General features: G+C 40.4%; 1 protein-coding gene across 2 annotated transcripts in view; it reads right to left on the reverse strand.

The window, feature by feature from the left end:
• bltp3a (bridge-like lipid transfer protein family member 3A) overlaps nt 1-17,329 on the reverse strand; it is a 108,597-nt gene that overhangs the window by 57,319 nt on the left and 33,949 nt on the right. For both annotated transcript variants that reach the window (XM_060845542.1, XM_060845540.1), the window contains exons 4-5: nt 17,235-17,326; nt 1,703-1,892 (exon numbers count right to left, since the gene is read on the reverse strand). In XM_060845542.1, the coding sequence (XP_060701525.1) occupies nt 1,703-1,892; nt 17,235-17,326 (282 nt within the window). The remainder of the gene's footprint in view (nt 1-1,702; nt 1,893-17,234; nt 17,327-17,329) is intronic.

A 17,329-nucleotide genomic window follows, 5' to 3' on the forward strand; every position in this document is an offset into this window, starting at 1 on the left:
TGGTCACGTTTTTCAGTGGCTAGTTGGTGCGCATGTATCCTGGTCCCCAGTTTCCTGCTAGTTTGTCCAATGTAATGTTTGTCGTAGCCTTTGCAGGATATTTTGTATATGACTTTTGTCCTGCAGGCTGCCAGTGTGGTGGTAGGTTTGTGGGCTATTATGGTGCCCTGCAAGGACTGTAACAAACATTACATTGGACAAATGGGCAGGAATCTCACCACCAGGATACAGGAGGACCAACTAGCCACCAAAAAGACGACCAACTACCACTGATATCCGTAGACACAGATGAAGAGAGACACCAGTTCGACTAGCACAACGCATCCATCTGGGACAGGCTTAAGAAAGACACCAAACGGAATTCCGAGAAACCTGGCATTCAAACCAGAACTCCATTAACTAACACAGATTTGGACTCCATTTACCAATCTTTCAGAAAAAGAACTGAACATGATATCACCTATCACAACCAACTGCGACAGATAACAGGACAGAATACCAGTGTTTCACCAGAAGTTCATAGATGTTACCGAGCATGGGTGACGAAATGTCCAAGAACAAATCCACCAGCTCAGCGAGCAAACATACAACTAGAATATTATAAATCAGACTGCAATTTGTTTAGCTCATTAGCTTTCTCTGCTGTAAAATCATAGTCACTAATAACATGCAATTGGATTTCCCACAACCGTAAAAGTTTTTGGCCTACTTATGTGTGGTAATAAGATTAGTTGCCAAATATATGGTTTATAACAAGCACACCATTTGAAATGAAAGTCTAAGCCTGGATGCAAATAGAGGCATTAAAATATTATTCAGCTTAGGAAAAAACAAGCTGCACATTATGTTCACTGGTGTCCACTTTGACTCTGCTTCATGATTTTAACAGAGATCCAGTGCTGACAAGGAAAAAAAAACAAGGTACATTGCTTCTTATGAATCCTCAATTCTTGAACTTTATTCTCCAGGTATTTATCATCACAGTACAGGTGCTAAGCTCAACTGCATCAGTAACATTGTCAGGAAGTTAATTGTTTCAGAATAACACAAGCATTGAGAGGACAAGAGATGGACTACTTTTGTGCTTTTCTAGAACAGCTGCCTTTGTTCTACAAGTGCAATTCAGCTCCCCAATGACAGGAAAAGGAATACATTAAGCATTTCCAAACCATGTCAATTGTACAACTGATCATACACCTGGTAGCTTACCCATTTCCGTTAAATTCTATATTTGAATACCAATATCACAACTTTCATCCATGGTCATGTAACCACATGACCAGTTATAAATAACTTGGTTTGGAAACCAAAAATGCTCAGTTAAGTATGGCTCATGCATAACCACCTGTTGACAAAAATTTTACACACTTCTACCAAGAGATTTTCATGCAATGTTTTTTAAATTTAAAGATGGCAAATCATTCAATTTGTAAAGTGCTATTCATTCTACAAATACAACAAATCAGCTAAAATCGCTCCCATTTTTCTTGCTACTGAAAACACTGCTATTATACGTAACAAGGTTGTACAGGGCCACTGTAATGCTTAATCAATGGACTTCCTTAGATATAGATTTTGTCTACTGATAGTAGTTAGTTCATTCATAGGAGATCCCACTGCTTTTAAGACAGTGACAGGCATAGCAATGATACGGCAAAATTAGGTGAAGAGCTGGAAAAAATGACTCTGAATACAATATTACCTCCCCTCGCTCTGGATCTGTAATTCTTGTGAATCGGAGATCACTCTGCTGCCACTTCGGATTCACACTGTAGCCTTGGAGTTGCCACAGTTCAAAGGAAGTATTGAAAGCTTTTGCTTCAATTTTAACTACAATGGAATTCACCACAATAGACATTCCTTCCACCACCTTTTCTGCAAAGCCATATTCACTGGAGACAAACAAACAATAAGTAGGTTATCATAAACTGAATGCTGCAGCACAAATCATTTCAGGAACTTAGACTGTATAAGCACATACGAATTAGAATAACGATATGCATCACAGCATGAATGCATAGACACATCTTCACACGTGAAAAACAATGTGAAGGTATGTAAAAGTGCAACTTAGACACAATCTTATGAGTCTTGTCAAAGATTACTGTTTGCTTGCCTTTTTAAAAAAAGGACATGAAGCAAAATTCTTGAAAGAAAGATGAATAAACACTACTGTTTAGATGGCAAAGTTTGGGAAGTAAATGCAAATAGAATGGAAAGAAAACAGCAAACATCGCAGAGAAAGGAAGATATACATAAAATGCTGGGAATACTCAGTAGGATTCAAGGTATCTGTGGAGAGGGTGTCAGAATTGGCATTTCAGATTGATGACTCTTTGCAAGAATTATTTTGATAAAGAACCTTTAATGTGAAACATGAACTCCGCACAACATACTTGTAAATCTTCTTCAGACCTCTCCGTATGCTACATTCCAACTATGGTCAAACCAATGTTTTAAAAAAGTTCCAACAGAACCACCAAATGCTTCCTCACCTCAGTTAATCAAGCAGGTTACTCAATGCCTTAACCACTTTATCTATCCATCGAGTTACCTTCCTGCATCTGAAGGCATGCACTCCAAGATCTGTCCTTCCCTAGTTCTCAGTGACCAAAGAACACACCCGTGAATTAAACACACTGATCAGAACTTTGGATGCAGTCCTTCAGAGTTCCCAAGCGCCCTTATCCCACATACTTCTCGCGTAGGAGACTTCTACTTCCAAAGGTATACTAAGCTAACATACCAGGACGTCCCATCGTGTCGGGCAATGGGACCCTATGTGACAGAATCTCTCCAGCTACGTGGAAGGCATCTTGAAACCCATTATACAGGGGATCTCCCGATTCTGTCACGACACTACGGATTTCTTACAGAAACTCAGCATCCATGGACCAGTCGAACCAGGAACATTCCTTGTCACAATGGACTTTTCCACACTCTGCACCAGCATCCCCCACAATGATGGCTTCGTGGCAACAGCCTCAGTACTCAACATCAACAATTGCCAAACACCATCCTACAATACATCCGCTTTATCCTTGATCACAACGTCTTCACCTTTGACAACCAGTTCTTCATCCAGACACACGGAACAGCCATAGGGACCAAATTTGCACCCCAATATACAAAATTTTTATGCATAGGTTCGAAAAAGACTTCTTCTCTATGCAGAATCTCCAACCAACATTATACACCAGATACATTGACGACATTTTCTTCCTCTGGACCGATGGTGAGGAGTCACTGATAAAACTACACAGTGACATCAAGTTTCATCCCACCAAACTCACCATGAACTACTCTCAACTATCTCATTCTTGGACACATGCATCTCCACCAAGGATGGACACCTCAGCACCACACTCTACCGCAAACCCACAGACAGCCTCACAATGCTCCACTTCTCCAGCTTCCACCCAAAACATTAAAACAGCCATCCCCTACAGACAAGCCCTGTACCGCATACACCGGATCTGCTCAGATGAAGAGGAACATGACGGACACCTGGAAGTACTCGGGAATGCCCTCACAAGAACGGAGTACAATGCCCAACTCATCGACCGCCAGATCCGACATGCCACAGCACGGAACCGTAATGACCTCCTCAGGAGACAGACACGTGCTGTCACCACCATTACATGTGGGGACACCTCCCACCATGTACGTGGCAGGTACTCACGTGACTCAGCAACGTTGTCTATCTTATACGTTGCAGGCAAGAATGCCCGGAGGAATGGTACATTGGGGAAACCAAGCAAAGGCTACAGCAGTGGATGAATGGGCACCGCATAACAATCAACAGACTGGAGTGTTCCCTCCCAGTTGGGGAACACTTCAGTGGTCCAGGACATTCACTAACCGGGTGCTCCGGTTTTCTCCCATAATCCAAAAATGTGCGGGGGGGGGGGGGGGGGGGTCGGTGTGGACTTGTTGGGCCAAAGGGCCTGTTTCCACAATAAGTAATCTAATCATATATCCAAATGTCTGTTGTTACACAGTTTATGCTACAATCCAAACAGTTTTAAAACATAAATAATGTTCTCAGGAATTTTTTTTGCCTCAGAGCAATTCCACATTTGTCAGCCTAAATTTCCATTAGCTTGAGCCACACAAAAAAAAACAAAGCTGTAAACTCCTGACCTTACTTTTCTTACTGTTACATGGTTAACCTTTCTTACAGATGCATCTAATCACAATTAAACTAAAAAGTGAAAACTGCCCTAGCTTAATCCAGTCAAAATTATAAATTGTTGAAGAATAACTCAAACCAACGCTTGCGCATTGGGAGAATTTCAGAAATGATTGACTAGAGTGTATCTTCCATATTCTCACCAAGTCCAAGAATACTTGACAGCAAATTGGTTACTTTTGGACTGTTTCATACATCATCTGAGCCAGGACGATAGCTCATATACGCAGAGCAAGATTCTGCAAATCAAAACAGGCCAGTTTGGTTTTGGAGTTGATGGAGAGTGAAACATCGGATAAAATGTGTTATTTCAAAAGCGCACTGGGATCTCCTACATGTAATCAAACAAATACATCCTGCATCACAAAACAGCAAACCTCTAAAGCACACACTACAAAATCAACACCAAATCCATATCATTATGCATTCAAATCCAAATGTGGAGTTTGTACAAACAGCAACCATTGCTCAGTAGGAAGCACACACTGCATCACAAAGTCAGGGTTCAAGTGTCACTAGGGTTGCAGCACAAAATCAAAGCAATCTCTCTCAGTGAAGCTCTGAGGGGGGATTGTACTGTCTAAAGTGACAGCTTTCAGATGTGCTAAACCCATGACCCATCTGCCCTGGGAAATTATCGCCCAAAATAAAGATAAATTGCAGGAAATAATCAGTGGTCTGGTAGCATCTTTGAAGAGTGAAACATTAATACCAAGTCAAATAGGTTTCTTCTAGAATTTCCAGTTCAGAGTTCAGTCTTGCCAATCAAACTTCTCCACCCACCTCAAAAGAAACAATGTGGTCACTCCGATATTGTTGCTGGAGGCATTCGCTGAACCCATATTCTGTGTGATCCTTACAGTGTGACAGTAATTTCACTTCATTGGTTATTAAGCATTGAGATGTCCTGTGGTCACGAACAGCGATGCATGAATGCAGGAGTTATTTTTAAGAATCCAGAATCCCTGATTAAAATGGTTGTTACTTTAAATAAAACTAAAAAGTATTGAGACCTTTGATCATAATGAATGGTAGTGCTGGCTTAAAGGGCCGAATGGCCTACTCCTGCACCTATTGTCAATACCTCAGTATTACCAAAAGATGATGCATCACATTGTTACGAAGTCGAAAGCATGTATGTTCACTTTAAAATAGGAAGCATTTTCTGCATTTTGAAGTAAACTTAACATGTAGGCTCAGCTGGTTGATTTGAGAAACTGGGAGACAAGTTGTTCCAAAATGGATACATGCAGCAAATGGCTGTTAATTGGATACCGGATTTTGGTTGCTGTTTTGACAACCATTCAAATTTAACCAATAGTTTAAATTATGCCCAGGATACCAGAAGCCAATGGAATTTGAATGTTTAAATACCTAGAAACCAACCAAATAAGAATTTAATGTATCATGGGGGATATACAAACCCAACATTTTGAAAATTAGAGGGAGAACAACTGCCTTCGATCAGCGATAGAGCTAACTGCCCATCTAACATCTTGCTCTTAAAGAAATTAGAAAACACTATCAGAAGTACCTTTTCACATAAAACATACTCCCAGTAAAACAAAAGATATCGATGATCCAGGAAGATCAGCAGCTAGAAGATTAAAGACAGCAGAAGACGGCGTGGTCTTTGAGATTCAAGTTAATGTAACGTTTAATAAGTGTGCTATTGGAATAGCATCTTTTTAAAAATAGAGTTCGGGCCAGATAATAAGCAATTAAGCAAAGGGGGCTTAGATTTGTGAATAGATTTTGTCTAATGTTCACTATTAGATTTAGGAAGATAAACTGTAATTTTTCTTTAAATAGTGTAAGTTAGGAGTTCTGTCACTCACATTAACCGGTGAGCTTTTCTGGGCATTTGGTTTTAATTAACACAGGGGTTCAACTTCCATGTCGTAACAACATATAGACAGGGTTGTTAAAAAAGCATTTGGCACCCTCTTCATTGCTTACTCTTTTGAGTCTAGGAGTTAAGTAGTCATGTTGAGGTTGTGCAGGACATTGATGAGGCCTCTTCAGGAATACTATGACCAGTTCTGGTCACCAGTTATAGAGAGAATATTAAGTTGGACAGGGTTCAGCATAGTACCAGGATGTTGCCAGGTATGGAATGTTTGAGTTAAAGAAAGGCTTATAGGCTGGGATTTTTTTCACATGATCATAGGAAGTTGAGAATCCACCTTATAGAAGTTTATAAAATAACAAGTATATATAGTTTGCACATTCTCCCAGTGTCTGCGTGGGTTTCCTCCCGTTTCCTCCCACAGTCCAAAGATGTGCAGGTCAGGTGAATTGGCCATGCTAAATTGCCCATAGTGTTAGGTAAAGGGGTAAATGTAGGGGTATGGGTGGGTTGTGCTTTGGCGGGTCGATGTGGACTTGTTGGGCCGAAGGGCCTGTTTCCACACTGTAAGTAACCTAATCTAATCTAATCTATGGTTGGTGACATTTCCCTAGGATGGGGGCTTTCAAGACTAAGAGGCACATTTTTAGTGTAACAGGAGAGAGATTTAAAGACGACATGGAGGCAATTTTTTAAAATTGTACTTTTCTTTAAATAGTGAAAGTTCAAGTTTTGTCACTCACATTTTAAGCAAATTATGAAGCGGCGTGAGCTTTTTTTTAGGTGTTTGGTTTTAATTAACAATTTTACACTGAGGGTGGTTCACGTGTGGAATGAATTTCCAGAGGAAGTGGTGGCTGTTTGTGCAATTACATTTAAAAGACATTTAGATAAGTACGTAAATAGGAAAGATATATGTAGGGATACGGGCCAGGAGCAGACAGATGGGTCTGGTTTAACCTGGGTTTGTGTTTGTATACACTGGTTAGACTGAAAGTTCTATTTCCATGCTGTATGACTCTATACCAGAGAGTTACATAAAAAAATTTGCATCAGAACCTAATGACCATAACTTCGATAGCTTCAAGTTAACAAGAAACTTCCATTAGATAGATAAAATGGTTAAGGCAGCATTGGCATACTTGCCTTCATTAACTAAGGCATAGCGTTTAAGAGCTGGGAGGCTTGCTGGAACTGCATTAAAAAAAATTAGTTAGGCCACAGCTAGAGTATTGTGCACAGTTCTGCAACCCACAACCTCAGAGGGATGTGATTACATTGGAGAGGATGCAGAGGTGTTTAACCAGGATGTTGCGTAGGCTGGAGAGTTTTAATTATAGAGAGATTGGATGGACTGGGGCTGTTTGCCTTGGAACAGAAGAGACTGAAAGGGGAACACGATTGAGAAGTATTAAATCACAAGGGGCACAGATAGGGTACACCAAAGGATCTTTTCCTCTTAGTGGAGAGATCAATGACAAGGGGGCACGGAATTAAGGTTTTAAGACAAGAGGGTTGGAGATGAGGAAATTTCTTTTTCACCCAGAAAGGGCTGGGAATCTGGAACTCACTGTCTGCAGAGATAGAAATGGCAGAAATCTTCATAACATTTGGAAAGCATGGTCCAAATGCTGGAAAATGGGAGGATAGTTACATGCTCATCTTAGATCAGCACATACTTGATAGGCTGAATGGCATTATTCTGTGCTTTAGATTTCTCGGACTCGGATTCTGGTGTACTGAGAACAGTATGGTCCTCTTATTTAAGAAAAGATGTTGTTTCATTTGAGGCAGTTCAGAGAAGGTTCACCAGGATGGCCCCTGGTATGGAGGGACTGTCTTATGAGCAAGGGCTAAAACACGTTGGGAATCTACTCACTGGAGCTTAGAAGAACGAGAGATGATCATTGAGCCAGATGGGTTTTTTGATGGGCTTGACAGGGCAAATTCTCAGAGGATATTTCCCCTCATGGAGAGTCTCAGAATTAAGGGTTGCCAATTTATGACTGACATGAGGAGGGATTTCTTAGAATAAGAGAACAAAAACACAAAAAACCCAGCACAGGAACAGGCCCTTTGGCCTTCCAAGCTTGTACCGACACATTTAGCTCGTCCATACTAAAACTACCTTCACTTATAGGATCCATAACCCTCCAATTCCCTTCCTATTCATGCATTCGTCCGGTGCTTCTTGAATACTGCTTGTGTCTGCTTCCACCACCATCTCTGGCAGCATGTTCCAGACACTCATTGTGACAAATTTGCCTTGCACATCTCTTTTAAACTTCCACCCCAACTCCCACACAACTTGAACATGTGCCCCCTAGTAATTGATCCCTCCACCCTAGCAGAAAGCCTCACTTTCAATTCTATCCATATTATTACCATTTTATAAAAACTTTTATCTGGACACCCCTCAACCTCCTATGTTTCAATGAAAACAAACCCAGTCTTTCCAACCTTTCTTCATAGCTAAAATCCCGCATGCATGCTGGTAAACTTTTTCTGTACCCTCTCCAAAGCATCCGCATCCTTTTGGTAGTGCAGTGACCAGAACTGTATGCAAACATGTGGCCTACCTGAAGTTCTACAAAGCTGCAGCAAAACTTGTCTGTCCTTATAGTCTATGCCCCTTCCGATGGAGGCATGCACGCTGTGGGTATTTTCTTTTTTTAAAACTACCTTATCTACCTGCACTGCCATTTTCAGTGATCTGTGGATCTGAACACACAGATCCCTCTCCATAAATCAATACTCCTAAAAAGTTTCTGCTATTCACTGTATAATTTCCTCCTCAATTTGACCATCCAAAATGCATCAACTAACATCTGTCCAGATTAAATTCCATCTGCCATTTTCTGCACGTGCCTCAAATGGATCTATCTCCTTCTGTATCCTCTGACAATCCTCCTCACTATCCACGACTCCACCAATCTTTGCATCACCTCCAAACTTACTAATTAGACAAGCCAAGACTTTCCTCCAAATCATTTGTGTAAACTGCGAACAGCAAAAAGTCCAGTACTGATCCGTTTGGAACATCACTTGTCACAACCTCCATTCTAAAAAGCATCCTTCCACCACTACCCTCTGTCTCCTATGACTAAGCCAGTTTTGTATCTATCTTGCCAGCTCACCCCCGATACCTAATGACTTAGCCTTTTGTCCCAGTCTGCCCGGAGAGACCTTGTCAAAGACTTTATCAAAGTCTATGTAGGCAATATCAAGCGCTTTTCCCTCAATCACCTTTATCATCTCCTCAAAAAACTCAAAACAAGTTAGTGAGGTACAATCTCCTCCACACAAAACCATGCTGTCTACCTTGCTTCTAAAGGTGTAAAGACCTTGTCCTTGAGAGTCTTTTCCAATAAATTTCCCTACCACCAATTACAGAGGCCTATAATTTCCTGTATTTTCCCTGGTACCTTTCTTAAACAATGGGACAATATTGGTTATTCTCCAGTCCTCTGGGAGCTCACCTGTGGCCAAAGAAGATGGAAAGATGCCTGCCAATGCTCCAGTATTTTTTTTCTGAGTTTCTTGAAATTTCTTGCCACAGTTGTGGGGGTACAGTCCTTGTATATTGTTAAGGCCGAGATAACTGGATTCTTGATCAGTAGGGGAAATCAAGGATTACGAGGAAAGGGTAGAAAAGCAGACATAAGAAATATTGAATCAGCCATGGTCTTATTGAATGATAAAGGAGGCTCAAGGGACTGAATGGCCTACTCCAGTTCCTGTTTCTTATGGATTTACTGCCTCCATCTCTACCATTTTTGGTGCTGTTAACTTCAGTCCTAACATCTCATCTTCTCAAATCTGGCAGCATAGGAACACCTTTTCCTTCACTTCCTCGCATCCAAATCACTTGGCTCGATTCAATTTCAAACCAATGTAACTGGATAAATTTGCTGGTGCTTCTCCCTCACCTCCCTTTAGACATGAAGGCCCTACTGTCACCAACACAGTAATTCCACTTAAGGGCATCATTTTTCATACAGCTGCACCTTAATTTACATGTTCATTACAGTGCAACCACAGTTTGTAGCAACTGAGTTTGAAGCAAATGGAATGAAAAATAAGTGGTTCAGCTAGGAATTAAATGCACCAAAATCTTTTAAAATATGCCATTAATAATTATGAACAACAGTTGACTAACATATCCTTTACACTTCCAATCACGAAAGATAGTAAAACTCAGTAGATGTTAAAACAAGTGCCTTCTCTACATTGTTAAAAAAGATTGTTTTTGATGCTGGAGTTGCCTCCATCATTCATGTTGCTACTAGTTCACAAGTCATGAAATAAGTGAAAGGTCAGGTACAACATTTGCGAGAAAGGTTGACAATCCTTTATCCGAAATCCAAAGATTTTTCCTGAACTTTTTTTCTCTCAATAACCACGCTGTTTAGTGTGCAGTTAACTCAACTCCACACCCACTCAACCCACGTCACTCAGGCGTGACGGAACAGTGTGGCCCAGCACTGGCAGGCATCAATTTTGTCTGTGTTTGTAGTAATCACAGGTGCTCCTGCTGTTTGTTTTTTTAATTTTACAATGTCATTTAATCTTTCATCCAAAAAAGTCCAAAATCCAAAAGACAGCTGGTCGCGAGGGTTTCGGATAAAGGATTGTCTACCTGTATTTTGTTCTCATGCGATTCTGAAGTATGGAGGATCTCAACATGGTGATTACCTAAAACACTTGCCCTACATAAAGAGATTTGTCAACCATAATCATTGGTTTTTTAAAAATAAACAGGTTGCAGTGGGGTTTCTAAAGGGACATTGTGTAAATGTAAGGGTTTGAACTCAAATATTTGTTGTATAATAAGAACAGAGAAAAGTAACAGAAACTGACTAGATTGAAAGGACTCATGACTGAAACTGTTGCAATGACAGAAAAAAACCCAAAGGAGGACAAATGATTGAAACTGAAACTAGTTATAAAAGGTGAGGAAGGAAATAGTAAACTTATCAATTTAAAAGTTATTTTAAACTCATCTACATTAACAGGATTGTGGGAGAGGAGTGGAAACAGACTCACCCACTTCTTTGCCTTCATGTTGGTGTATAATGTATCAAATTAAGTCAAAAGATTATTAAGGAGCATCTCGAGACCAAGAGCTGCTGTGTACAGTTTCAAACCTTCAATAGAAGGCACATTTCTGGAGACAAGTGATTTCAGATAACAGTTTTATTTCCAAAAGAATTGAAGGTTAGTTTGCTGAAACAGATCATTCCATTTTTCTGGACTTAAATTTTGCTTTAATGTACATACGCACAGATTTGTTGTAATTTTAAGACTGCCTGACCTAGTCGGAGACAAGAAACAGATATGGAGCGTGAAGCTTGCCAACAGAAAGAAAACATATCAAAGTGAGCAGGCAACATGTTCTGTTCTCATGACTTGCGTATTTTTGTTCCGGACTTCAGAACACTTTTGGTTCTCAGTGGGGCTGAACAGAAAGTATAAAACTTCAAATCAAATATTTAATCTGTTTCTTATTCAGTTTGGCTTATTTCTTGATACTGTCTGCAGATATAGAGTAAGAATTATAATATGCTCATACAAGAAGCTCAAGATTGTTGTCATGATGCATCAGATTCATTGCTGTTTGAGCTAGATATTGCTAATTGATATTTCCTTGTTTACAAACTGAAATGGTAGACCTTTGAGAAAATGGTCTGCAAATCCAAGGCTGAGAACCTAGTGCCTGATACATACCTCAGCTCAGTTGGCTGGACAGCTTGTTTGCAATGCAAAGTTACACCAACAGCAGGGTTCAATTTCTGCACCAACCATTCTTACTGTCTCAACCTTGCCAGAGGCATGGTGACCCTCAGGTTAAAACACACCACCAGTTGTCTCTCTCGAATGAGAAAGCCATCTTATGGCACTCAGACAACGACCTGTACATACCTTCCAATGACTACATCCAAAGTCACATGCAGCACATAACATTTTTATGCTGGGTTCAAACACAATCAATTTTTGCCTATTCAGATAAATTTAATCAGTTTGCAAGTGGCACAAAAATAGGTGGATGGACAGATCGTGTTGAGAAAGCAGGGAGACTGCAAAAGGACTTGGTCACACTAGGAGAATGAATTCAATCTACCAATTCACCCAATGTGCAAAAGTGTGAGGTTATGCACTTCGGTACGAAGACAAGAAGCCAGACTATTTTCTAAATCGGCAAAGGCTTCAGATATCCAGAGCACAAAGGGACTTGGAAGTAGTGGTTCAAGATTTCTTTTAGGTTTACATGCAGACTCAGGTGACAGGAATGCAAATGCAGTGTTAGCATTCATGTCACCAGGGATAAAATACCAAAGCAGAGAGATACTGCTGAGGTTGTGTAAGGGTCTAGTCAGACCACATTTGGAATATCATGAGCAGTATACAAGGGTGATGGAAGGGGGTTGGTGTTGGAGAGGGTCAAAAGGTTTACAAGGATGATCCCTGGGACAAAGGGCTTGTCATATGAAGAGCGAATGAGTAGTCTAGATCTGTACTCGAAGGACTTTGGCCAGGGGCGGGGGGGGGGGGGGGGGGGGGGGGGGGGGGGGGGGGGGGGTGCGGTGGTTCAGTTGGTTAAGCCTTACAGGATGCTAAGAGGGCTGGATAGTGAAGTGAAGGGACGATCCTTTAGAAGAATTGTGATGAGGAGGAATTTCTTCAGCCAAGAAGTAGAGGCCTGTGGAATGTATTATTGCAATAAGGTTGTGGAGGCCAAGTCATTGGGTGTACTTAAGACAGAGTTAGATAGCTTCTTGATTATTAAGGGGATTGATGGTTATGTGGAGAATGAGATTCAGAAACATATCAGCCATTCATGAAATAGCAGAGTGAACTCAATAAGCCAAATGGTCTAATTCTGTATCAATAACTTATGGTCTCATGGAGAAGATTCAGTTTATGACCAGTATTTTAAATTTATTAAGGGCAACAATTGGGCATGAAAGCAGAACCAGCTGAAGTGAGCTGGAGTACGAGGTTTGGCAACACAATAATTCAAGAAACATCAGACTTTAGGAGGTATTTCAATCGAGATACACTAAGTATATTCCTACCAAAGGAAAATTCCAAGTGGCGGATCTAATTATCCTTCGTTAAATAAAAAGTTAAGCAAAGAAAAAGGAAAAAGTATAAAATTGCACAAAGTGAGTGGCAGATTTGATGACACTCTTCATATTTAGCTGTGACAATACTATAGCTTTAAGGTGTATTGTATCCTGAATCTTTTTTGAAGCAAAGTTTTGAGACAAAAAGATGCCGAATCTTTCTTCCAAGACAAGAAAGTAAAACAGCTCGAGGGATGCTGGGATTTTGTCATACAAAAATTAAAATAGAAGCAGCACGAATGGGTGGAATTAGGCTCCCATAGAACTGTTTTAGTTTAATTTCCAGTTGCTGGGGAAGCGGTCATACATCTCTCTCTCTCTGCCAGAATTTTATCTTAGCAAACTGGAGAAACATTGCATGCGAGACCATCGATTTCACTGAATTTACCTTTGCCAAGGGTGTGCACACAGAACGTTACTACATTGGAACATTATTGAACTACGAAACTACATTAACAATCTATTATTCTGTTAAGTTTTCCAATAGAGTTAAAGTTAGACCAATTCTGCTTTCTTTTGTCTGTATTTTAATTGTGGTTAAGAATAAACAAAAAAAAAAGTGTTTTGTTTGAAGCCAAGTAGCTTAACCAACTAATTCACATCTGGAACACAGTGCCTTATATTTGCCTGTAAATACGATAAAAGTTAGGATCTAGGTCATCCCCTTGATACATTTTCAGGGAGTTTGGTCTGATCTGTAAAATTAGCCAGGGAATGACAAAGTCACATCAGGAGAAAGAAATTAGACACTGATGCGGAACGACCAAGAAGTGTAAAAATCGAATGCTTTATATATCCCTATGGAAACTCTTACAATGAGCAAGTAAAACAAAGTTGTGAGAAAAGGGAGTTAATCAGGAAATAGCACATGAGATTAACAAGTCACAATGGTACTGAGGAGGCGGAAGAGAGAGGAATTTAAATGAAATTTCAATCACAAGGCATGCAGTGCAATCAAAAATCTATGTGCACCTGCAGACTGACAAGCCTCCATGTCCACATGGACTCCACTCTAATGTCTTTAGGAGGTGGCTAATGGAGATAACAGACACATTGAAGTTAACATTCTAAACTTTATTAGATCTATAAAAGTCTCACTGAACTGGATAGGAGCAAATACCTCTTTCCATTCAAGAAACAACAGGAAACTACAGGCGAGTTAGCTTGATGTTGGTCATTGGGAAGGTGTCGGAATCAGGTCGTTAATGAGATTAAATATGCACACTTACATAAATGCAAGATAATTGGGAAGGGCCACATTCTGGCACATGGGTCAAGATTTATTTCAGATATGGGACAGTATGGTAGCTCAGTGGTTAGCACTGCTGCCTCACAGCAACAGGGACCCAAGTTCAATTCCAACCTGGGAGGACTGCCTGTGTGGAGTTTGCACATTCTCCCAGTGTCTGCGTGGGTTTCCTCTGGCTGCTCCAGTTTGCTCCAACAGACCAAAGATGTGCAGGCCAGGTGAATTGGCCATGCAAAATAGCCCAACGCGTTCGCATTACTCAGGAGGGAAATGGATCTGGGTGGGTTACTCTTTGGAGGGTCAGTGTGGACCTGTGGGGCCAAAGGGCCTGTTTCCACACTGTAGGGAATCTGATCTCATATCTGGCTGCCATGGACAAATCAGACCGAAGGGTCTATTCCCATGCTCAGTGACTAATGGTCAATGTAGATTTGTTTATATATTTGTTGGAGTTCTTTTAAAGAGTAACATGTACCGTGGACTACCAGGAACTTGTAGAGATATTGCACTGTATCTCCAGAAGGCATGCAATGAGGTACCACATAAAAAGATTATTGCATGAAGTAGGACCTCATGGTGTAGGGGTAAAATATTAGCACGGATAGAAATCTGTCTAACTGACTAGAAGAAAAATTGGTCTCAGTGTGATTGGCAGGAAGTGCTCAGTGGAACATGGAGGTCATTACTGAAACTTCAGCTGTTCACATTATTGTCAATGACTTTGATAAGGGAAGCAAGAGGGTCCCGTGGTGTAGTGGCAGTGTTCCTACCTCTTGACCAAGAGCATGGTGTTCAAGTCTCAGTTGTTTGAGGGGTGTGTTATAACATGCTTCAACAGGTTGATTAATAAAAAAGCTAAATATGGGGAGTGAAGGCATGGAAGCCAAATTCACAGATGTCACAAAGATAAGTAGGAAATCATATTGAGAAAATATGAAAGGAAGCTGTAGAGAGATACGGATAGGTTAAGTGCATGGGCAAAAATCTTAGATGGAGGAGAATATAGGAAAAATATGAAGTTGTTCACTTTGACACAGAATTTGACAAGTGGAGTTTTGAACAGAAAACAACTTTAAAATTCAAGATGCAGAGGATTTGGATATTTTTGTGCATAAATCGTGAAGTGTTAGGACGCAAATACAACTGCTAAAAAGGAGAGTGGAACATTATTCTTTGCTGTAATATGATTTGAACGTAGAAGTATGTAAATTATACTTCTATTACTAAAAGCATTGGTGAAAACTCAAAACATTGTGCAATTACTTTTTTTTATTGAAACAAAAATGTAAACACATTGGAGGCAGGTCAGAATAGGTTTCATGGATTGATACCTGTAATGAGCAAGCTTTTTTATGTGGATAAGTTTGACAGGATGGACGTGTTTCCATTTGGGTTTACAAGAGCAAGGGGCGACTTGATTAAAGTTTACAATAAGCTTAAATGGGCTTGACAACATGGATATGGAAAGGATGATTCCTGTTGTGAACAATTCCAGAACCAAGGGTCAATGCTTATAACTGAGGAATTATGGTTTTCAGACAGAGATAAAGAAAAAGCTTTTTTTATGTTTGTGCACACATTGCTTGAGAAGGCAGGTTCATTGAATTTTCAAGGCAGATTTGATTCTCTTGCCCAAGAATAATCAAAAGTTATGGGTATAGATGGCAAAGTGGAATTCAAAGAAAACAGAGCAGTTATTATCTCAGTGAATGGCCTACTTCTGCTCCCAATTCCAATGTGCGCAAAAAATATTGAAATTATTTGGTGTAACAGTTGTGGTGTCAACTGCCTGAGTGTTGATGTGAAGGTCAACTAATTGGCATTCATGTTGAAATGTTAAGGTATTTCATGTTGTTATGGGGAAGAGCAGACGGGGAGCCATCTTTCACTTCATGTTCTAGGTTCGAAACACAGGCAGCTGTTCCAAGATTTTGGCAGGCAAAAACGGTCAATTTTTTTTTTTAAGATTAGATGCCCTACAGTGTGGAACAGACCATTTGGCCCAACAAGTTCACATCGTCCCTCCCAAGAGTAACCCACCTAGATCCATTTCCCTCTGGCTAATGCAACTAACACATTTAGCATGTCCAATCCACCTGACCATCTTTGGAATGTGGGAGAAGACACATGCAGACATGGGGAGAATATGCAAACTCCCTACAGACAGGCAGTTGTCAGAGGCTGGAATCGAACCCAGGTCCCTGGCGCTGAGGCTACAGTGCTAACCACTGAGCCACCATGCAGCCCTTTGCGGCTAGATGCAGGAGGGAGATGGACTCCAGTCAACAAAAACACATCTTGCTGCCATTCGAGGATTGCGAGATAAATTCTGGCAGAGGTGGGAGAAGAAAAAGAATCAATTGAATGTAGGCATTAGATAGATTTGAGAAAATTTCTAAAATTAAAGGAAGCACTTGAAGATAATTGCTCAAAATTATTACTCAGGAAAGCAGACATATGGGAGCCCACTAGATGCTGGAATAACTGTAGTGTGTGCCTGTTATAAAAGGACTGTAGTTCAGTGGAGTCTGAAACATGTGGGAACTATATAAAGGGAATGTTTCTCTCTGTACTTCACAATTGCCAACAAAAAGAAATTCAGCCAAGAGTGTTTTGAATTACTGCATTTATTGTTCTCATAAAAGTCTTGAAACTGGAGAGGTTTGTGTCATTCTTTCAGCTAAATTCAAGTTCAGGAAATTCAAATCTCTTCAAACCCATGTGTCTGTCGTGATCTTAACTTTTGGTTTGAAAAATAAATTGATCACTTTTATAAATAGATTCCCATGTACTGTGGACCAAGTATAACGCACTGACCTTTGACCTGCTGTAATGGCAATTGGAGATGGTCCATTTGGAGGTCGAGGTTCCTCACAGGTTCTCATTTCTACCTCCACTTTATCAAGGAACTG

The sequence above is a fragment of the Hemiscyllium ocellatum genome, chromosome 26 (assembly GCF_020745735.1).
Source record: "Hemiscyllium ocellatum isolate sHemOce1 chromosome 26, sHemOce1.pat.X.cur, whole genome shotgun sequence".
NCBI lineage: Eukaryota > Metazoa > Chordata > Chondrichthyes > Orectolobiformes > Hemiscylliidae > Hemiscyllium > Hemiscyllium ocellatum.